Source organism: Phyllopteryx taeniolatus, chromosome 2 (genome assembly GCF_024500385.1).
Source record: "Phyllopteryx taeniolatus isolate TA_2022b chromosome 2, UOR_Ptae_1.2, whole genome shotgun sequence".
Lineage (NCBI taxonomy): Eukaryota > Metazoa > Chordata > Actinopteri > Syngnathiformes > Syngnathidae > Phyllopteryx > Phyllopteryx taeniolatus.
Genome location: NC_084503.1, coordinates 491,448 through 515,744, shown reverse-complemented (window position 1 = coordinate 515,744; position 24,297 = coordinate 491,448). Strand labels below are relative to the sequence as shown.

General features: G+C 40.9%; 1 protein-coding gene across 1 annotated transcript; it reads left to right on the top strand.

Annotated features, from left to right (window-relative positions):
• The first annotated feature begins 1,999 nt into the window (after nt 1-1,999).
• Nucleotides 2,000-24,295, top strand: ipo7 (importin 7). Its single transcript, XM_061750499.1, has 25 exons — nt 2,000-2,228; nt 4,811-4,892; nt 6,882-7,035; nt 8,098-8,256; nt 8,327-8,483; nt 10,630-10,719; nt 10,800-10,894; nt 10,968-11,052; nt 11,211-11,345; nt 11,938-12,037; nt 12,127-12,203; nt 16,491-16,607; nt 17,164-17,253; nt 17,432-17,597; nt 17,727-17,887; nt 18,748-18,876; nt 19,842-19,908; nt 20,027-20,152; nt 20,288-20,385; nt 20,471-20,566; nt 20,689-20,909; nt 22,108-22,316; nt 22,414-22,620; nt 22,831-22,947; nt 23,070-24,295. The coding sequence occupies exons 1-25, from the start codon at nt 2,145-2,147 to the stop codon at nt 23,165-23,167; spliced, it is 3,120 nt and encodes a 1,039-aa protein (XP_061606483.1). The 5' UTR covers nt 2,000-2,144; the 3' UTR covers nt 23,168-24,295.
• Nucleotides 24,296-24,297: the final 2 nt, after the last annotated feature.

Below are 24,297 nucleotides of genomic sequence, written 5' to 3'. Positions count from 1 at the left end.
GGAGCGGCTGAATCACACATGCTTTCCCATGCGAATACTGGTAATACCTAGGTGTTACAATAAGCGTTCAGAAAATGCATAGATGGATATATTGTTCTCAAATGGAAGGTCATGATGTCATACAAACGGTATGGTGGTGGGAAGTAACAAGGAAAAAAGACTTTGTCACTGTACTTAAGTCGATTTTGTTTGTAGGTATCTGTGCTTTATTTGGGTGGTAATTTTTCTGACAACTATACTTTTACTTCCCGTGTTTGAAAGGCATCTGTATTTTCCATCCATCCATCCATTTTCTGTACTACTTATCCTCACTAAGGTCACGGGCGTGCTAGAGCCTCTCCCGGCTAACTCTGAGCGAGAGGCGGGGTACACCCTGAACTGGTCACCAGCCAATCACAGGGCTCATAAACAAAAACGACCATTCGCACTTACGGGCAATTTAGAGTCTTCAATTAACCTACCACGCATGTTTTTGGGATGTGGGAGGAAACCAGAGCACCCGGCGAAAACCCACGCAAGTGCGGAGAGAACATGCAAACTCCACACAGGTGGGGCCGGGACTTGAACCCCGGTCCTCAGAACTGTGAGGCAGATGTGCTAACCAGTCATTCACCGTGCCACCTCTGTATTTTCCAATCCTTTTAAACAATAAATAAAAATAAACTAGCTGCTTTTTTTTTTTTAGCCTGCGCAGATCACGACATGTCATAAAGAAAGACAAGAGGCAAAGTTAATTTTGGTTGAAATCTTGATTGATTTGGATCTTGGGGTCTTATAAGGCTGGAGAAAAAGGGACAGCAGCGATCGGGAGCATGAATGACAATGATGCAACAGACTCGGGGAAGCAAGATATTCCCCATCCGTGGCTTTATTTCGAAAAACTGCTCCAAGAATGATTTGTAGTCAATGTGTTGTGTCTCGTGCCATCCCAGCTCAACCGTGAACCATGTGGAATTCTGGGAAAACTGGGAATTTTTGGGAAGGTGGAAAATAATAGCATGCAGGCATGGCTTGAATCTTTGGAATCTTTGGAATGTTGAATAATTTGAATTGGTTGAGAAATGGATGAATGGGAAATGATGGGGATTTTGTTGTTGTTGAACGTGTCATTCATTTGATAATTTTTTTTCTATGTGAAAATGTTAAATTCTGGGGGGAATGGGGATTTTTGGAATGTGGAAAATAATAGTAGTCCTTTGAAATTGTTGAATTCGAACATCCGCATCAGTTAATTGCACATGATTAAGATGTGTTATATTAACATATTTTATTATTTTAAAGGAGAGGGAACATATTTCAGTTTACCACATTTTAAACATGTGCAACCCAAATTGAAGTACTTTTTTTTCAGTGTGACTATTTGGAATGTTGAATGATTTGAATTGGTTGAGAAATACGGAGTTGAATGTCAAAAATATGGAGAGAAAAAAGGAATTGGAATAACGTGTGTGAATGAACTATAAATGCTTTACTTGTATTTAGTTTGCTTTATATTTACTTTTTGTCGGCCACTTGGTCCAACGACCCTCGATATGAGGACCTATACGACGAAGAGTCAGCCCACCCTCTGACACTCTCCACTGTTCTTTGCTTCAAGGTGTCATCTAGTGTTTGCACGAGACACTTTACAATGGCATCATGAAGGATACGACATCACTTGCTTTGAAAATAGTCATTTGTCATCATTTTCGGGTTATTGCGCATTTTCCAATAGCAGTCTACTAACCGTGATGAACAGTCACCGGGCTAAAAAAAAAAAAAGAAAAACATTTGTTGTGGGGGATTACGGTCGACTAATTTACCCACATCAAAAATGTTTTCAGCTCGCCAAAAACTACCTATAGGTTCATTCAGTAATTGTTTGGTTTTCAATGTGGGAATAACATGTGAAACGTCGGTTTTTTGAGGCAAATTGGTAAAACTACAGCCAAAAACTACAAGTCCCACGGACGTGCGGGTGCAGCCGGAAATTACTCGCGCACATTTGTGTCAGATCTATCCGGGTACTTCATTCGCTTCTTCCTTTCGCGCCGGGTAACCGGAGAGCTGTGCGTCCATGTGCGCAGTGCCTGGAAGCTCACAAGACATCTGAACAGCCTCAATCAGCCGAGCGAGATTTTGTTTTTCTCTCCCCCTCCCCAGCGATGGATCCCGAGGTTTTGGTCGAGGCCCTGCGGGGCACCATGGACCCCAATCTGCGAGAGGCGGCCGAGAGACAACTTAGCGAGGTAAAGCTTTCTAACTTGTTTTTTTTTTTTTTTTTTTTTTTTTCTCTCCCCTCCTCCTCTCGTTGCTAATGATGGCGCCGTTCTCGTATCGGGCCTCACAACATCAAGATGGTGCGATGGCGCTGGCTGGACTCTTGTGGGTCGTCGTAACCGCCCCACTGTTACATTGGACTCTTTTGTAATACACTGCAAGTAGAAAGCAGTTCGATCGTGCTGTTTCGCCTTTCACCCTCAGCGAGCCAGCTGTGTGGCTAATAATGCTAAGCTAACTACCGCGTCGTGTTTCCCCCAAGGAGATACTCGTTAGCTTAGCACGCACGCACGCACGCGTTTAGTTAAAGTCAACCGCGTGATCAAAATGTAAATATTCGGAAGGGGGCATTCTTCGTTTTGCTCAAAACAAAAGGCCAAACCAGAGCTATTGGGCTAACTATTAGCTAAGTTAGCAGGAGGTTACTTGTTGGATGAGCTGCTCACGTGTCACTGACAAGCCTGGAAGCAAATGTCGAATCGACGTCGATATATATATATATATATATATATTTTTTTTTAAATTATTATTTATTAAATTTTTTTAATTCGCGAAATTCGGCTGGTACTGTTAGCAATCATTATGTAGGAAAGCATGTTCCCGTAACGTTTTCCTATGAAATTCTTTGACTGCATGAGCTCGACGCCAAGTTAGCAACAATGTCTTGGTTCGGGCAGCGGCTATGTTGCCTCCTAAGTCGCTTGAAATCCCACGTTTGCCTCTTACTCTGTCAATTTTATCACCAAATGTTGGTGATAAAATTGGTTATTCCCGTTATGTTGGCTCCTGCAATATTTGTGTATGGAGTCGGAGCTAAATTGCATTGTGCATTGTGCAATGCAGTCGGACTGCGAGTGACAGTAGCACACAGAAGAAAGATTTTTGTCGGGGAAAAAAACATAGACGTGAATAGCAGCACATGTTTTGTAACTGTAATGTATTGTTTGGACTTGTGTTGTCAGAATACCAAAATTTGATACCGATATTGAAACAGCACCATCTTAAGCTTAAAATATCAGTCAAAACAGGAACTAACGTTTTTTTTTTTTTTTAAACATTCAAAATAATATTAGACAGTCAAGGTTATTTAATAAAATTATGTATTCACTCTTGGGACAATAAAATGGAAACAGTTCAACTATTACAAATAAAATTATTCTTGCCGATGCTGACATTTGTAGCATTGTTTGGAATAATAATTGCTTCGTAGATGGATTTTTTTGTCTCTAAATGTAGATGTGTGGAAAACCAGCACATTTATTTTTAACTCTGATTATTTGGATTCTTTTTATTTATTTATTTTTTATTTGGACGAGTATTTTCACAATACCAAAATTCCGAGTTCCATACTGTTAATGATACCATCACAAAGCTAAAACATCAGTAAAAGCAGTGGAATCATAGATGGCAAAACTGCAAACTTCAGTTTCTTAACATTCATTTGGCACTGATTTTAGAGGATATTTACTAAATATACATATTCAGTCTTAATAAAATGAAAAATTGACATAGCACATCAGCTATTAAACAAAAATAAAATAATTCTTGCTGCTGCTGACATTTGTAACCTAGTTTAAAATATATAAATTGATTCTCAGAAAAAAGGTTTTTGTCACAAAATGGCACATAATTCTCTTTTTTCCTTCTGATTTATTGTTTGGACAGTTCATAATTGCATCAGTAAAAAACGTAAAACTAAAACTATGCTCAGCAGAGCATATTTTTTTTTTTTTTTTTTTTTTTTTTTTTTTAACTCATTTGCGTGAAGTCTACCTGTATTAAATGTACTTTATTAGTTCTGCCAAATTTCAAGTTCAAATATTTTTTGTAATGCACAATTATGCTGTATTACATGTAGTTGATATACGCTGTTTAGATGGAGAATTATCACATTCCTAGCATGAGATTATTTTACATAGAAGTGCTAACATATTGTGTTAGTATTCCTGTATTTGAGTGCATTAGTTAACACTACACATGTACTTGTATGTACATGCTACGTTTACTATAGCTGTGATTGTATTCATGATGCAGCTGGCAGTGGTTCCAAATTAGTCATTGTGCTGGGAGAAATTCTATACTTGTCATCAAGTTGTGCAGCGAACGAAAAGCACGTTGTCTGGGGGTGGATGGAGTCCTGCTCAAGTGCACAGTTTCTAAATGCAGACCTGTGCTTAGTCACGGGCTGTTTTGTTTTGTGACGGAAGATGGCCAGGTAGTGACCGAACGAGCAACACAATATGTTGGAGTTTAAAACATGGGCTTCATTGCGTTGGTGCATAATTGTAGCAGAAGGCACACATTTAGAATATACCATGCATCCATATCAATTGAAACTTAGAAATCAGATTGAGCTCTATTAAGCCACTTCTATAAGGCGTTTATTAGTGACTGAAGGGTTGTTCATCTGTATGTACCCTGCGTTTGGTCAGTTGGGATAGATTCCAGCACACCGGCGATCCGAGTGACGAAGTTGAGCGGATGGATCATATTGATATCATTGCTTCTTTGTTGTCTGAGATGCTGAATTAGTTTCTTTTCTGATTTACAGGGTCACACCCAGGTAAACTTTTTATCTACTCTGCTGCGCATCACCATGACCGATCAGCTGGATTTGCCAGTCAGGCAAGCAGGTGAGTCTCGGGTACTCGAATATTTATCTGATGTCTGCTTTTGATGTAACACTGGATTAAACCTAAAATAAAAGAACTCCTATAATTCCTACAACTACTTGTTGAAGCTCTGCTAACTAATGCGGGAAAATTATAAAAGCAAAGCTGATTCTAGGGAAAAAAACCCTCAAAAAGTCAGTATAATATTTTCTAGTGTACTAGTTAAGAAATGTATGCCAAATTGGGATTTTTTCTCTCTAATTCTATTTATTACTCATCCATTTTCTGAGCCGCTTCTCCTCACGCGGGTCGCGGGAGTGCTGGAGCCTATCCCAGCTATCATCGGGCAGGAGGCGGGGTACACCCTGAACTGGTCGCCAGCCAATCGCAGGGCACATACAAACAAACAACCATTCGCACTCACATTCACACCTACAGGCAATTTAGGGTCTCAATGAATCTACCATGCATGTTTTTGGGATGTGGGAGGAAAGCGGAGTGCCCGGAGAAAAGCCACGCAGGCACGGGGAGAACATGCAAACTCCACGCAGGCGGGGGGCCGGGGATTGAACCCCGGTCCTCAGAACTGTGAGACAGACGCTCTAACCAGTCGGTCACCGTGCCGCCATTCTATTTTATTTTTTAATTGAGTAAAGTAACACGCAGTCAAACCTGCAAAATCGCAATGCATCCTGGCAAGTAAACAGGAGTTCAGAGAGATTAAGATGTACTGTACAGAGCAACCAGGACGGAGACTGTACTACTTTTGTCACAATAAGTGTTATTTTTTGGTAATAAATGATGTAAAATCAGGTTGCATCGATATGCAGATTTTTGGATAAATCAATTGTGTAGTGCAGCGATTAATGAATTGACAAATAACTTATTCTAAAATTATTAACCAACTATTTGGTAATTCATTAATTGCGTAGAGACCTTGTTTAACTTAAAATTGTCCAAATCCTTGGAGTTTAAGCCTCAACAGTACACATTCTCAGGTAGCCGTAGTCCTCCATGAAAGCAGACCATCTTTTGTTTAATCAAAATAAGACATTTGCAGACATCTGCTTTTACGTTATAAAACAATGATTCATATGTTTTTATTATTTTCTGACATGTTACGGACCAAACCTGTGACTGAATGGTAGTTTGTGCATCTTCTGGTATATCAATTTGGATGAAATAGCTCATGATTTGGCTGCACCATTTTTTGAGGCAATACAGCATGACCATGGCATATCATAGTTTGGTATGAACACGGTGACTCGATATTTGAAGAATAGGTTACTGTGAGCAACAAGTTTGTCCCCAACAAAGCGGCTGCAGTCAGTTGAGGAAAAAAAAAAGTGTGGTTTGGTTTTCGTTCAGTCAGCATTAATAGGCTGGATTATGATCGCCTCGCCAACAGCGTAGACATTTGTGTCAGCGATCTGATGTCGGCCTCCCATGCGACACTCCGTTTCCCCCCGTTACCTCCCGCTTTGACACAGAGCAGCCCCCACGCACACACTATACCCAGATTGCAAATGCAAGGTCTTTCAATACAGGGGACGGTGATGTAAGAGTAATATTTACTTTTTATTGTTTAGGTCCTGTGTCAAACTCAAGGTCCGGGGGCTAAATCTGGCCCGCCGCACCTTTTCACGTGGCCCGCAAAAGCAAATAATGTGTCGACTTCGTTTTAAATTGGCTTCACTTTTAAAAATGTTAAGATTTTTTTGTTGCCAATACTCTTTTAAAATACATGTAATCATAGTTGAACAATTTTTCTGGCTTCTGATTTTTCAAAACAAGGTATCCATCAATTTGTGGTGGATATGTAATAATACGAGGCAATCATGCAGCTTCATGGGTTCATAATAGCCCTCCGAGGGAAATTATAGATACAATGCGGCCTGTGATTAAAAAGGAGTTTGACAGCCCTGATTTAGGTGTTCGCACACCTGTTTGATTGAGCATTGTCAATTGGTGTCCTGCCTTCGAAGTCGTAAATTTTCCCTTTCAATATAGGTGTGATTTACCTGAAGAACATGGTAACCCAGCACTGGGGCGGTGGAGATGGTTCTTCCACAGAGACACCCGTCAATAACATCCCTGATGAAGACCGACTATTCATTCGAGACACCATAGTGGAGGCTATCATCCACTCACCTGAGCGCATCAGGTGACTATTTTAGTATATTATACAGTGCATCACGTCACCTTCCTAAGACTATTTGACTGTTAGTCATGCTGAGAACAAACCTTACCTTTGGTTTTTCTTCCCAGTAACATGCATGTTTATGCACTAAATTGTAATATCAAGTATAGTAAACAAATATAGCGTCTTATGATTTAGGGCTGCTACGATAAATGTAATAACTAATTCGATTCCCCCAAAAAATGGTCGAAGCAAAAGCTTTGCCTCGAAGCTCAACAGTGATTATTTTTCCACATGGACTGTTACTGCAGTAGCACGCACACCCCACTCTATGTAGAAACAAGTTGGTGCAATGGCAGCGAGCCAGGAGGAAAGCGTCCATGACACAGAGAATGTCCAAAGTTTGGGATCATTTCACATTTAACAAGGTAATTAAGTGAATGTGCACCACAGCAGCCACAATCGCCAACACAATGTTAAAGTATCAATGTTAGCTAATTTCATATAGCCTCCCATCGCGAGTTAGAACTTATTCTCATGCCCCCGCATGTGGTCAAGGACAGATACAGCAGTCGATGCACTTTGAAATTGTTTATGGAACAACCGGTAAGAAAATAAACGCGTATTGAGCACATTCATACACGAGCAGCCAATGTGCACGGCTAATGCAACACCCCACCAGTTATGGTTTACGCTCATTTGCCAACGCCCACATCGCTCATCAGGCCAGGCCACGCCTTTTAAAGCCACACTCATAAAGTCACTGACATGAGAGGAGAACATGAAGAAGGCAAAATACGTGAGCCTCGCGCGCATCTTATTGTTTAACAATGCAAAATCGAATGTTTTTTTTTATTCTGTAGAAACATCCATTCTAAAAATATTCGATAGCTGCAGCCCTAGTATAATTTATAACGCTACATGGTCAGATTACTGCATCTCGGTGAAAGGCGGATGCATGCGCTTGCCCCAACTTCACAAGTTGGAACTCCTACTAAGTGACTTTTCTAACTCAGAGGTCTGAACTTTACAATGTCCAATTTTCTGGAACACATCATCAAACCTATCCATTTTAAATGTGGACAGAGTCCAGTTGACAACATGTATCCACCACATGATCAAGCACGACTACCCCGCCAAGTGGACGACCATCGTGGACAAAATTGGCTTCTACCTTCAGTCCGAAAACAGTGCAGGATGGCTCGGCATCTTGCTTTGCCTTTACCAGTTGGTGAAAAACTACGAGTGAGTGTAACGTGCCATCAGAAAAGAAGCCACCGTCACGTTTGAGGCTGACTTGTCCGTGTTAAAACAGATACAAGAAGCCTGAGGAGCGTCAGCCTTTGGTGGCTGCCATGCACATCTTCATGCCCATGTTGAAAGACCGTTTCATCCAGCTTCTTCCAGACCACTCCACTGACTCCGTCCTCGTACAGAAACAGATCTTCAAAATCCTCTATGCCCTTTTCCAGGTACTACCACATGGGTGCTAGAGGTACTCAAAATGCTTGTGGCGCCTTATTCATTTTGTGGCAAATAGCAGTAGCACTAGTTATTGTGTAATTATGATATACATTTTATTCTATGAGATCTATAAATCTAAGATTGTGTGTATGCGGAGTGAATATATGCTGTGAATTCGTATTTGTGTAGGCATTGGGCTTTATAATTATGGTACACATGTATGTAGACGCATTATTTTGATAGTTATCCAACACTATATTCTATATAAATAACCTATTGTGATTTTGGTTTTGTTAATGGTAGTAGGACTAGATATGTTTTGCTGCCTTCTATTCCGTTTGAATGTGTAAACTGCAGAATAATGTAATTTGTTGCCCTTTTTCTGTTTATGCTGTATGCTTATGTTCAGATAAGACAATCAATTGATCGATCGATCAATCAAGACTTGGCCTTCTCGTTCTTCAGAATATTAAAACCCGTACAGAAACCTGTCCATTATTATTTTGTTGTTTCATAGTACTATTACAGTACTATTTCTCAGTTATAAAGTAATAATCACCCATTTTACAAACCCAATTCCAATGAATGGGATGTTGTGTTAAACGTAAATAGAAACAGAATGATTATTTATAAATAATCATAAACTTAGAATTTTACGGCTGCAACACGTTCCAAAAAAGCAGGGGCAGGGTCATGTTTACCACTGTGTTACATCACCTTTTCTTTTTACAACATTCAATAAACGTTTGGCAACTGAGGACACTCATTGTTGAAGCTTTGGAGGTGGAATTCTTTCCCATTCTTGCTTGTACAGCTTTGTCGTATTTTACGGTTCATAATGCGCCACACATTTTCAATGGGAGGAAGGCCTGGACTGCAGACAGGCCAGTCTAGTTCCAGCACTCTTTTACTACGGAGCCACGCTGTTGTAACACATGCAGAATGTGGTTTGGCATTGTCTTGCTGAAATAAGCAAGGGCGTCCGTGAAATAGACGTTGCTTGGATGGCAGCATATGTTTCTCCAAAACCTGTATGTACCTTTCAGCATTAATGGTGCCTTCACAGATGTGTAAGTTACCCATGCCATTGGCACTAACGCAGCCCCATACCATCACAGATGCTGGCTTTTGAACTTTGCGTCCATAACAGTCCGGATGGTTCTTTTCATCTTTGGCCGGAGGACACGACGTCCACAATTTCCAAAAAACAATGTGGACTCGTCGGACCACAGAACACTTTTCCGCTTTGCATCAGTCCATCTTAGATGAGCTCGGGCCCAGAGAAGCCGGCGGCGTTTCTGGGTTTTGTTGAGAAATGGCTTTTGCTTTGCACAGTAGAGTTTCAAGTTGCACTTACGGATGTAGCGGCGAACTGTATTTACTGACACTGGTTTTCTGAAGTGTTCCTGAGCCCATGTGGTGATATCCTTTACACATTGATGTCGGTTTTTGATGCAGTGCCGCTGAGAGATCGAAGGTCACGGGCATTCAATGTTGGTTTTCGGCATTGTCGCTTCCATGCAGTGATTTGTCCAGATTCTCTGAACCTTTTGATGATATTATGGACCGTAGATGATGAAATCCCCAAATTCCTTGCAATTGTACGTTGAGGAACATTGTCCTTAAACTGTTGGACTATTTTCTCACGTACTTGTTGACAAAGAGGTGAACCTCACCCCATCTTTGGTTGGGAATGACTGAGCAATTCAGGGAAGCAATCACAGCACCCACCTGTTCCCAATGAGCCTGTCCACCTGTGGGATGTTCCAAACAGGTGTTTGATGAGCATTCCTCAACTTTCTCGGTCTTTTTTGGAACGTGTTGCAACCATAAAATTCTAAGTTTATGATTATTTGCTAAAAACAATCAAGTTTATCAGTTTGAACATTAAATATCTTGTCTTTGTAGTGTATTCAATTATATATATTTTGAACGTGATTTTCAAATCATTGTATTCTGTTTTTATTTGGTTAACACAACGTCCCAACTTCATTGGAATTGCGGTTGTAGTTCTACCACTACAGCTATTAAGTGCTGCAAAAGGTCAATCTTAAAAGTTCAATAATGGAGTGTTGTGTTTATGACAAAACAATTTATATATCAGAACAAATCTGAGTGAGAATTTCAAGTGACTTTGCTCTTTTGTATGCATAGTATAACCTACCCCTGGAACTCATCAACCGGCAGAACTTGACTGAATGGATGGAGATTCTCAAGACAGTAGTGGATAGAGACGTGCCCCCGGTGAGAACTTATTAACATTGCAAATGATGTCTTGCCCGTTGTATTTCCGCATTATCCGCCGGCTTGTGTTTTGGGTTCAGGAGACGATGCAGGTCGATGAAGAGGAGCGTCCTGAGCTGCCTTGGTGGAAGTGTAAGAAGTGGGCCCTTCACATCTTAGCTCGGCTATTTGAAAGGTACAGATCTCATTACGGTCTTAACATGTCGTCAGCGTAACTTGCAGATGTTACAAGTTAATTTAATTTGTAGATACGGAAGCCCAGGCAACACAACCAAAGAGTACACCGAGTTTGCTGAACTTTTCCTCAAGGAATATGCAGTGCCGGCACAGCAGGTATGGACCAGGAGCTGTGATGTATGCTGCGAATCTCTGGCCAAAAGTTGGATTGCAAATGAGTTCAAAGATATTTCTATATATATATATATATATATATATATATATATATATATTTTTTTTGTTTTGTTTTTGTTTTTTTGTTCGTATGCTTTTAGGTGCTGCTGAAAGTCTTGTATCAGTACAAGGAAAAGCAATATGTGGCTCCCCGAGTACTCCAGCAGACACTCAACTACATCAACCAGGGGATCGCTCATGCTCTCACATGGAAAAACCTCAAACCACACATTCAGGTTCGCAATAAGTGTGAAGCCATTTCAATTATTGTGTTGGAAAGTCATAAAGCAAAAGTGTTTGGTATTTGTATTGGACGAAACTGCAAATTTGTATTGATTTTAACATGGATGTTTTATGTATTTGAGCAAGGTTAGAGATGTCATTGTTAGGAACGTATAGTAATCATCATAAAAAAACACAACCATATTCTATGCTGTCACAAAGATAAATGGCCGTAAAATTCTAATCAGCCCCTTGAATTGGTTGGGGGGCAAAGAGACCATCTTCAGCCAAGCTGCAGCACGACTTTCATTTTCAATGCCAAAAAATACCAACATCTAGTTTTTCAACAGTTAAATATTTATTACAAGAGTAAATATTACTATAGGCTCAACACTAAACTTGTCACAGGCTATAGCCTCCCAATTGAGCTTTCAACATTTTTGAAACGTTATGTCACTTAATTGACCAAATTATTGTAAAAAATCATGCCCATGCCTACCAATATTTTTTAACGTTCAAGAAATATTGAGACCTTAAACGGTGAAGTTCATGTATCGTCTGTTCTTGCACTACCATAATTCTGACTTTTCTGTCTTTGTCCTACAGGGCATCATTCAGGATGTGGTTTTTCCCCTCATGTGTTACACAGACGCTGACGAGGAGCGCTGGCAAGAGGACCCCTATGAGTACATTCGCATGAAGTTTGGTAAGCAAAGGACACTCCAGGCAGTGTCAATGAAGTAATTTCGTGAGTCAATGATGAGCAATTTGTTCAATCACTTCTTTCCACTTCAGATGTATTCGAGGACTTTATTTCTCCAACGACAGCCGCTCAGACGCTCCTCTTTACTGCCTGCAATAAACGAAAGGAGGTCAGTTTATCTACTTTCTTTTATCCATGATTTAAGTCGGTGTCAGTGAATGTTCCACAGTAGATGAAATCCTTGCAATGCTTAAATGAAACTCATAACTAGTAGCTGATCTTTGAGATCGGAAATTGGTCAGCAAAAAAAAAACAAGGATCGGATCGGACCGTATCTAAAATCTCCTATTTTACCACTCTTATACGAGCCGTCCATTCCATGCTCCACTCCAGCACTTTTATCCAGCAGTGCCCGGATGGCTAGCAGAACCCACATGATCACAGCAACAGGTTGCTAAGGTGCTAACATAGTAGCAAGGAGTAAGGGTGAATGTTGCTTGCTTAAAGTCGTTTCTTGACACTCCAGTTGATGTTCACTCTAAAACGTAACACACACAAAATAATTACACTTGTTGAATGTTCAAAAACATCACCGACTTCGTGTCTTTCTTTGTTTTTGTTCAGAAAAATTGCTAGCTCAATGCTAACACAATGAATGAAAAACATCGATCTAGCGAAAATAATGAGTATTGGTACACAGCTGCTGTATAAACACAGAAACAGGCAAAAAAAACAATACTGTTGGGCATATATTCTTCAAACTGAAAAACGAGTTATAATAATATTCGATCATGTTGTCTTATTCTTTGTTACTGCAAGTGTAGCTCATCGTGTGCACCACACTGCCCTTCAGACGTCAAGACCTGTGTAACCCACTGGTTAATAATAAATGGGCCAGTTTTTCTCATATCTATTGTTGTTCTCTGTTTGAGTAATATCACTTGATCAAGCCTTTTGTAACATTTCATACTTACAAAATCAGTAAATTATGTATTATTGCTGAAATCTGATCAGACTCAAAACTCAAGGCTGCGATATCGGTATCGGATCAGAAGCGACAAAGTCACCGTATCCGTTTCAGTATAAAAAAGGGCTCATGCACGTGACATCTGATCGTGGAGCTGCCAGCACCGTTTTTTTTTTAACTAGCTCCTAGCTTTTTAAAAGACCTATGCGTCCACATCCATGACTGTACTTCCTGCTTTTCCCAGTTGCTCAGGAGCGACTGGGAATGCTCGCTTGTGCTGCACCAGGTAGCTACAGTACGAGCTGCGGCCGGGTAACTAGCAGACTGCTTTCGTAATTGCTATTTGTGCCTATAATGAAAATTATTCAAGATGTTAGTCATACGCACAGTAAAAACACAATGGTAGCATTTAGCAATGAAATTCTTACTTTGCTACAGTACGAGCTGCGGCTGGGTAACTAGCAGACTGCTTTCGTAATTGCTATTTGTGCCTATAATGAAAATTATTCAAGATGTTAGTCATACGCACAGTAAAAACACAATGGTAGCATTTAGCAATGAAATTCTTACTTTGCAACAGTACGAGCTGCGGCTGGGTAACTAGCAGACTGCTTTCGTAATTGCTATTTGTGCCTAATGTGAAAAATATTCAAGATGTCAGTCATACGCACAGTAAAAACACAGTGGTAGCATTTAGCAATGTAATTCTCACTTTCCTAGTCTCCCTCCACTTAAAGATATTAATATAAAGATTAAATAACAATGATCTAATATCATTATATATTGCAAAACAAAATCATAGTTCTTTATCTTGGTGTCGAAACTAAATGTGGTTGTTGTCATTTCGTTTCGTCTTGTTTAGCTTAATTGCTGCGGTCCAAAGCTTTCAACGAACTTCGCATTTGTTTGGTATGTGGTAAAATTATTATTATTATTAATCAGTTTATTTGAAAGGGGACAAAGCAATTTCATAAAACACATGTAATACACATTGTTAAAAAAGCCAGACTTAGCCAGAAGGCTAGTTTTCATCTGTAGTCCGCTGGCCATGATGTCAAAAAGCAGTCAAATACATCTACAAGACAATATCATACAGGATACATCATCAAAGACTTGATACTATTGAGAGAGAATAAAACCACAAATCATTTGATCATAACAAAAAAAAAACAAAAAACATCATAACATACTTGTCTTTTAGTGTTGGCAGCTATAGGTGTTAACTAGCCACATTTTGCGTTTTTTTGTGAAGGCCTTGTATGTTGTAAGCAGTTGAACCTCCTTCCACTCACCGGGCGGGCCGACTTACTGAAAGTGCTCCTGCGCAGAGGAATGAGACGGTCGCCTCTGACAGAGCCTCGAGTGACACGCTCACAGCCGTCCGTTTCTTGGGCTGATGAACTCAGCCAGAGGAGCTGGAGCCAAACCGTGCAGTACTTTAGAAATCAAATTGACATCTGCAAATATGTGAAGACTGTCCCAGTTTAAAAGACTGTATTTTTTTTAAATTGCACAGTGATGATAGTGCCTTGGTTTTTTATCCATCACTTTAATGACTTGTTTGTACAAAACCTCCAATGTTTTTTTTTGCATTCTGACCAGCCTGGGACCAACTGGTTATCCAATAGTTAAAGTGACTAAGAATCATTCATTGCAAGTAAATTTCTGCGGCTTCAGTTGACATTTCATTTCGAATTGCACGAAAATTTGCGAGGTTTAATTTTATATTTTTACACAAGTTGTCAATATGGGCTTTAAAGGAAAGCTGTGAATCTATTATTAACCCAAGATATTTGTATTGGCTGACAATTTGCATTTTTTTCCTCCATTAACAAGTATGTCGGGGTCAGGCGATACTCTATTTGTTTTAGTGAAATACATGCCTACAGTTTTAGAAACGTTTAGCTGTAGACAGCACTCCTGAAACCAAGTTGTGACACAGGACATTGTATTAGTGAGTTTAGCAGCAACAGTATCTTTGGAGCGACCATGAACAAAGAAAACCGTGTCGTCTGCATACATTACGCACTCTGCTTCAGAACAAACAGTGGGCAAATCGTTGATGTATAAGACTAAATAAAAGGGGGCCTAATATTGATCCCTGAGGGACTCCAGAGGTTAGCCTAAGAGACGCTGATCTGAAGTTGTTAACTGATACAGATTGTGTTCGGTCATGTAGATATGATTCAATCCAGCTCACAGCTTAAATTTTGAGAGCTTGGTAAGAAGAACAGTGATTTACTGTATCGAAAGCTTTCCTGAGGTCCAAGAACACCGCCCCTACAACTCCACCCTTGTCGAGAGAAGATTTGATTTTCTCAATGAAGAGGCATGTAGCCATTTCAGTGGAATGCTTGGATCTGAAACCAAACTGCATGGCGTGGAGAGAGGGGGAGCTGCTGTTTAAATAATGGACAATCTGCTCTGACACCCATTTTTCTGCAACTTTGGAAATGGCCGGAAGAATGCTTATAGTTCGGTAGTTATTCAGAGAAGTCGAGTCACCGGATTTAAAGACGGGCAACAATAGCAGATTTCCAGGCCTTTGGAAAGATGAATGATTGAGGCAATAGGAGGAGCAAGAGTTGAGCCGAGATCTTTGAGCATGCTCGTGTCCATTCCAAAAACATCCTTTGCCTTAGATGGTTTGAGTGAATGAATTCAATCGATAACTTTGTTCTCAGTAATATTTGTAATAGTAAAAAAAGAACTGCGTTGCAGACAATGCAGGGTATTCCTTCCTTTGTTTTACTGCAAACTTAGAAGAGATTTCTGACACAGATTCAATGAAGTAGTTGTTAAAAGCATCAGCCATCACTTGAGGTTCCGTCAGGATGTTTCCATTGAATTGAATTTGCATTAGTTTTGTTTTGTTATTTTGTGTATCACCCAATAGTTTTTGAATATAATTCCAGGTTATTTTTGAATTTCCCTTCGCACTAGTCAAAGCAGTAATGAAAAAGTCAGCTTTCGATTTTCTTATTTCTTTCACTAGCCTATTTCTCAGTGAAATGAAGTGCTGTCTATTGTATCCTGATTTGACCGACAACTTCAAGGAATAATCGCGTTCTTTCATCCGTTTCAGAATAAATGTGTTTAACCAAGGAAGGCCATTCTTTCTAGCTTTTAGTTTAATTATCCGTGTAAATTTTATAATAATTTCTTGTATTTTGTTGGCAAATTTAGAACAATCCTCATCTAAATTTTTACCAGCGAGTAGTACATCCCAGTTTACTTCTTGGACAAGCTCTTAGGATCAATCAATCAAATCCGCATGTACAGCTGACCATACAACGGTGCAATTATTCATTAATGAAAACAACAGCCCATTCATAAAATCTTCCGTTATCGTCTTTACACTGACGTTTATACTGCGATATACACCGTTGCTGTGAAGAATTCAATTTTTGCCGTGAATTTTAGGTCATTTTGCCCAGCCCTAACCCTCTTTGCAGTAGTATTATGAGCATTTTTTGTTATTGCGTTAAGGTGCTGCAAAAGACGATGGGCTTCTGCTACCAGATTCTCACTGATCCCGCCACAGATCCCAGGAAAAAAGATGGTGCCCTCCACATGATAGGCTCTCTGGCAGAGATCCTTCTCAAGGTAAATTGCGTCCCAACCCCGTCTGAAAGTTACTTGCCCTGACAAGATCTTGGGCAGACATTCTTACTCTGACACCACTAATTGCCCGCTAGTTAAACTATGGTTATAAAACCCGAAATGGTGTTTTTTTGTTTTTTTTTTTGGTTTTTATTTTGTTTTTTAATATATATATATATTTTTTAGCAACGTCAGGTACATTCTGAAGAAAGAATGAATGTACTGACCTAGGAAGGTCTCACAAAGTTTCAATAAATGCTGTCTAAGCTCATCAAAGATTTCATTGTTTGATGCATAATCATTTGACTTTATCAGCTTTCTTCTATAAGGAATTTCCTTTAACTGTATACCTTGCTTGAAAGTAAATTTGGATAGATTTAAGCATTGTTTAATGTAGGTGTGTGTCATTGTAACTTCATCGCAATCACAGTTGCCCTTTTTTTCCCATTTCAGACATATAGGAAGTTGCACATCCTAAATATACAGGAAACAACTTGTGAAGGGTTCTGCTTTGAGTAACCTTTTTAAAAATAATTTTCTTCCCTTCTTCTTGCAATAGAAAAAGATTTATAAGGACCAGATGGAGTTCATGCTGCAGAATCACGTCTTCCCCCTGTTCCGCAGTGAACTGGGCTACATGAGAGCCAGAGTAAGTGATAATATGAACAGTGTTGTTTGTTCATTAATAATGATGAATAATTATGAATGAAATAAACACTTATCTTGCTATTTTTATATGTACTGACATTTTGGCCACGTCCCTTTTTAAAAAAAAAAAAAATAAATAAAATAAATATTTTCTATCTGCCTGCTTAATCTTATTGTAGGCCTGCTGGGTGATCCAGTATTTCTGTGAGGTGCGGTTCAAAAGTGACCCCAACCTGCAAACTGCTCTGGAGCTGACCCGCCTCTGTCTAATCAATGATAACGAGATGCCAGTGAAGGTGGAGGCTGCCATTGCCCTGCAGGTTCTCATCAGCAACCAGGACAAAGGTGATGAAAGATGCCGCTTCCACGGCATTTGTATACAATGCAGGAGTGATTTCCGTCCTCCTGGCCTCTTCTGTTTGACTATCTATCTATCTATTTATTTACATTTACATATATTTTTTCTTGCTTTAGCCAAAGAATACATCACCCCCTTCATTCGGCCGGTAATGCAGGCTTTGCTGCATATTGTCAGGGAGACGGAAAATGATGATCTCACCAACGTCATCCAAAAGATGATCTGTGAATACAGCGAGGAGGTCACGCCTATTGCAGTAGAGATGACTCAGCACCTGGTAAAGACCTGTTGGTATTTTTTTGGTTTTGTTTTTATTACAGCTGTACAACGTTTGAGTCTCAGGTGGAGTTAGGAAAGAGGCGGCAGTCCCTGACTTGACTAATGATAAAAGCTATAGATGCTCCAAACTTGGGCTGAAACAATGAATCATTTGTTTACAAAAAGTCAAAGCAAAATCTTTGCTTCAAAACTACGCAGCGATTATTTTTCCCGCACAGACTGATGTTACTGCAGACTCTTCCACTCCGTGTAGAAATAAGTTTGGCGTGATGGCGAAAGGAGGAAAGAGTGCAAAAAAGACAATGACCAAAGTTTGGATCCTTTCACACTTTCACACAAAATTTACTGCAATGTCTCAACTATAAAGCAGAAAAAAATTACCACGACAGCACAATCGCCAACAGAAGGTATCGGTGTTAGCTAGTTTAGTATAGCCTGCCACTCCCAAGTGGTCAAGGATAGACAGCTGCTACTGCACTTTCAATCACTTTATTGAACAAATGCAAGCAAAATAAACACTTAAATAAGCACATTCATACACAAGCTGCTATGGCCACAATTGACGTCCAGGCACTCAACAATACGCACTTTGGCTCCCACACTAACCTGAGCTTACAGCAGCCAATTTGACGCCATCATTCACTGACTCACCAGGCAGGCCCCACCTTTTAAAGCTACAGATATTATAATGTGGATCGTGATGTTGGCTACCCCAAGTGGACAACAACAATACCTACCTCATTTTGTTGTTTAATATTGCAAAACCAATCAAACGGTAGAATGAGCGCTTCTCAAAATGTTCGGTATCTGCAGCTGTACTCCAAACGCACAATTACAAGTATCTCTGCTCTCTGGCAGGCTATGACATTCAACCAGGTAATTCAGACTGGGCCTGAGGAGGAGGGAGGAGATGACAAGGCTGTGACAGCTATGGGCATCCTCAATACAATCGATACCTTGTTGAGTGTGGTGGAGGACCACAAAGAGGTAAGCAGCAAAAAGCCTCTAAGCGGGCTGCCTACGCATTATCACACACACATGCACACGCCTGACTTATCCCGGTATACCACTTCCTCTGGTCGGCTGTCGCCTTTCTGCCAACCCACTTGAGCCGCCCACCAACTCCTTGGAACGTGCTGTGTTCTCGCTATGTCCTGAAACACTCACTCAGGCAGTAGCTACAAATAGTGCCGGGGCTCACTGCCAATGTGTCTGCGTAAGCACAGCCACAATGCTCTTAGATGGTACAAAGCCTTGAGCTGCAGAAAAGACTTGACTGTTTCATCCAGGTTGACCATTTTGTCGAGTGTTCATCTGTATTTGCACAAGCAGTAACACAAGAAATATTTCAACAGTACATTCATGTTTAAAATCAGTGGTTCCCAACCTTTTGTGGTCCACCCCTGAGATGAACTTTAAAATGTTCTCACACCTTTTTCAAAAGTAATGTCTGATTTGAAGACAAATGCAAACTCCAACTCTTAACTCATTCACTGCGTCACCTTTTCTCACAATTGCGGCACACACACTGTTTATACGATACATACCATACTCTCTTAAAGTGTGAGGCGCCTAAACTTGTCCACCTAACATGTTGGCATTTCTCTTTCATTATTAACATGAAAAGCAGAGACTGCGCCTAATCTTTTTCGACGCACAAAATGTGCTTCTGTCACACCCAAGCTTTGCAATGCTGCCATCTACAGGGATCGTTAGTCATTACAGTGGTTTACACACGATAATTACAAAGACAAGCTGGGCGAGACCCACTTCCACGCTTGTCTGTTGAAAAGGGCAATTGTCGAGTATGTACGTCGGTGGCAGCGAATGAGTTTAACTATTGAAAAATATTCTGTACAAGCTTATTATATGATAATGAAATGTCACAAAGTCTTAGTTTTAAGCGATTTCGTGTCTTAATTTAACCCTAACTGCCTTTTAACCTTGTCCAGATCACACAGCAGCTGGAGGGCATTTGTCTGCAGGTGATTGGCACCGTGCTGCAACAACACGTAATCGGTAAGCCGTGGCCAGTTTTTCCTGTTCGGCCACATTCTGTCTGCGCCTTGGTGCCAGTACTCACCGGCATGTTGAATGCTTGGAACTGTATGTAGAGAAAGCTGTGTTCTTTTTCCAGAGTTTTACGAGGAGATCCTGTCATTGGCTCACAGCCTGACTTGCCAGCAGGTGTCGCCACAAATGTGGCAGCTTCTTCCACTGGTGTATGAAGTCTTCCAACAGGATGGATTTGACTACTTCACAGGTTCATACCCTCAGACGAGCACTTCCTGTTAATTCCATGAGACGCCCCGATCCAGAGGGCCGCTCCCAAGTTTTGAGTTTCACCATGATCACAACGGTTTGTGGGAATAACACTTTATTTTCCCCCCTGTTCCAGACATGATGCCTCTCCTTCACAACTATGTGACAGTTGATACAGACACCCTCCTCTCGGACACCAAATACCTTGAAATCATGTATGACATGTGCAAGAAGGTAAAATGCTACCGTCTAATGAATGCGCTGAGGCAACTTGTCCTGTGAACAAAAAAAGTTCACATCTATCCTTGACCCCACCAAGATCCTGACAGGTGACCCAGGGGAAGATCCTGAGTGCCATGCAGCCAAGCTTCTGGAAGTAATCATTCTGCAGTGCAAAGGTCGAGGCATTGACCAGGTCGGTGTTTGAACATTTCAAGAGTCTACTCGAGGCTTTCAGTGCCAGGAGTTTAATTTACGCAATGTCTATACCATTCCCAAGTACTGGTAATGCTATATATATTTTTTGTACAATTTCAGGTTGTGCCCTTGTTTGTGGCTGCTGCACTGGAGCGTTTGACACGGGAGGTAAAAACCAGTGAGCTGAGGACGATGTGCTTGCAGGTGGCCATTGCCGCACTTTACTACAGCCCCCCTCTGCTCCTCAACACTTTGGAGAATCTGCGATTCCCCAACAACACAGAGCCAATCACGAACCACTTCATCACCCAGTGGCTCAAAGATGTCGACTGCTTCCTTGGGTAAGGCTTTTTTTTTTTCTTTTTTTTTTTTTTTCCTTTTATCATTTATAATCCGTCAATACAATAATCCCCCAAATGTAGCTGATAGGCAGGTAGGTGTTTCACGATATGACTAAAAGGAATATTTAAGAAGAAGAAAAAGTCGCAGCTACATGCGCCGGAAGTATTGCAGCATGTTGTATTTTCAATCCCAGAACATAAAAAAGCAATTGAATCAGCTACTTTTGGACATAAAAAAATGATCTGCAACAACCTAAGGGGCTTCTCAAGTCCCCCATAAATTCTTTACTTAAAAGGACTAAGATGACAGTGATAATCTTTGTCATTTAATTATAGGCTTTCGTAATGACCTTAATCAAATTTCAAAAAATATTGACAAGTGTTTTTCCAATTCAAAGACATTGGAGTCTCTGAATAGATGTTAGGTGCAACATAGTCTGTAATATGATTTCAATTTGCATTTTGAGCTGTCAATATTCGCAACATGCACCAAGTCATTCCAGTTGGCTATATTCAAGCTTTTAAAGGTATTCTTGTGAAAACCCGAGCACGTTATTCAGGTGAGACTCCAGATGGAGCTCTGTTATTGTCGGAGAATCCTGCACTTGAAGGATAATCCGCTAACCTTGAGTGAGGCCCTTCAGCTCAAAATGGCTCTACTCGCTGTTGCTGTTCCTTAGATGCCAACGTTGCTGTATTATACTCCCGAGTCTCCACTCTACTGCAGCCGTCTGATTTCTTACAGCACTCGCTCTTCTTGAATAAATTTGTATGTGGAGTTTAGAAGTAGACGACTGAGAACACGCTAGATCTGAACAGTTAGTGTGCAGTGTCCTAAATGGCAGCATAGTCTTCTGCTTCAAAGACAGGACATCTGGGTTCAAATCTCCGTTGCATGTGTGCATGTTGTTTGCTCGTTTGAACCTTTGCCAGCTAGTCATTAGTTTAATTCAACACTCAAAATGACCAATAGCTGCGACTGGTTTTAAGCGCTTCTGTGCCCTGAGATTGACTGGCGGTCCGTCCGGTGAACTCCGCCGCTCGACTGATAAAGAACAAGCGCTACAGAACGTGTTTGGATGGGGATGTCATTTATGGAGGATGACCTGTGGGATACATTTTGATAATCTACAACATTTTCATTTCAAGCTTCTTTTTTTCTCCTTCATTCATCTTTTTCCTCGGTTTTTGCAAACAGCCTCCATGACAGGAAGATGTGCATCCTGGGCCTCTGTGCTCTCATTGATCTGGAACACAGGCCCCAGGTCATCAACCAGGTCGGAGGTCAGCTTCTTCCAGCGGCCATCCTGCTCTTTAGCGGCCTCAAGAGGGCGTACGCCTGCCGAGCGGAGCACGAGAATGAGGACGACGACGACGACGAGGACGGTGATGACGACGACGATAATGGTATGATTGAAGTTTGAGACTTTCATTGGCTTCTTTCACCTCTGTGGGGAGCACTCTGGTGTCGAGTTGATGTTTCACACCTTTGGTCTGAATGTAGCTGAGCTGGGCAGTGACGAGGACGACATTGACGAGGAAGGTCAAGAGTATCTGGAGATGCTGGCCAAGCAGGCGGGAGAGGACGGAGACGACGAAGATTGGGAGGAAGATGATGCGGAGGAGACCGCGCTCGAGGGATACACTACAGCTGTAGACGACGAAGACAACTTGGTGGACGAGTATCAGATCTTTAAAGCCATACTACAGAGTAAGACAACCACTCAAATGTTTTCAAAGTTTTCAGTCACCTACCAATGGATGCATACATAGTCAAGTTTATTGGTATCGCTTTTAATCACAAGAGTGTCGTGGGCTTCACAGGCCCACAGTCGAGGAAGATCAGTGACATCCCCTGGTCTAAACCCCCCTGAAATCAATATCCTTGGCTTGCGCGATTGATGCTCACCCTTGTCCGCAGGTATCCAGACTCGTGACCCGGCGTGGTACCAGGCACTAACTCAAGTACTCGACGAAGATCAAGGCAAACAGCTTCTTGACATTGGCACGCTTGCAGACCAGAGACGGGCAGCACATGGTGAGCGCACAATTTCACTTCAGGAGGTTTTTAGTGGCTGACCCCCTTCAAAATGGGAAATAATCATACCCGGTCCCTCGTTTTTTTTTTTTTTTTTTTTTTTTTTTTTTTCCGACTTTCAGAATCCAGGATGATTGAGAAACACGGCGGATACAGGTTCACAGCACCAGTGGTGCCCCCTAGTTTTGACTTTGGAGGCACCGCTCCCGGAATGAATTGAGTCACCCTCTCTACTTTTTATTACTCTGTGACTGATTGTAGTGAAGTGAAAAAAAAGCTTGTGTTGTTCCCTTAAGTAGTGGTTCCAGAACTGGTTCTTCTCAGTCATTCTTCAATCTTATCAAACGGGAAATAGCACGAGAAGATGCGGGAGAGCAACCAAAATGTAACCAATGGCTGGGGAAAACAAACCAAGAACTTGAGCACGATGCAAGAGGAAATGCTCTGAACAACACTGTCTTCTGGAGTCCGGTGAAGAGGGCTGTCTCGACGACGACGACTCCTGTTTTTTTTCCCCCACTAAAACAAAATTGGGGGATTAAACTTTAAATTGATAATGGGACTAAATATTACATTATCACTGTCTTGGCCACACGGCCGTAATAAGATTATACCTCTGGTGGTGGTGATATGTTGTTTTCAGCATAAACGGTCCGGTTTATGTACATAAAAGCCAAGGTTATTCATTTTTCAAGTAGCCTTGAAAAGCAACCAGAGGCATTTATAAGGTGTCCAGATCTGTATTCATATGTAGCATATTGGATACTTAATAGCGCTATGTGATGCCTGATCTCTGTAAATTAATGACTAGCACTTTCATATTGTTCAGGTCTCCTAGCCTTCTGTATCAGACTGCAATTTTTTTTTTTTAAATTGAATACTATTTAAAATGAACGCAGCTATAAGTATGTTGCGACGGCTGCTTGTCTGCATACAGAGCGGATCGGTGGGGGGGGGGTGGACGGACGGACGGGCGGGCGGGCGGGCGGGCGGTCAACTCGGAAACAGATTTCTGCAAGAGGAGAATGATCTTGGTGTTCAGTATGGCTACAGGACGTGTTTGTGAGCACTAAAAGTACAATTGATTACATTTTTGAAGCATGTACAATTGGACTTATCGTGAAGGTCTCAAGCTTTTGGTTGGTGTATGGATGAACCATCTATATAACAACGTATTAAAAACAAAAAGCTAAGGGATTGTATGACCCAGTGTGGTTCATTATGCTGCCATGATGTTGTATCATACACTCAGACACAAACATTTGCTCAGTTTAGTATCGTTTTCTGACTTAGCAAATATGATGTTCACTAGGAATTGAAATTATTAAAATGGACCCGTGGCAATTCATG

Excerpts from the sequence above, each read along its gene's own strand:
- ipo7 (XM_061750499.1), top strand. The coding sequence starts at position 2,145 with ATGGATCCCGAGGTTTTGGTCGAGGCCCTGCGGGGCACCATGGACCCC. Across the intron at positions 18,877-19,841 it reads TGGTGGAGGACCACAAAGAG|ATCACACAGCAGCTGGAGGG; the intron begins GTAAGCAGCAAA and ends AACCTTGTCCAG. Across the intron at positions 19,909-20,026 it reads GCTGCAACAACACGTAATCG|AGTTTTACGAGGAGATCCTG; the intron begins GTAAGCCGTGGC and ends TTCTTTTTCCAG.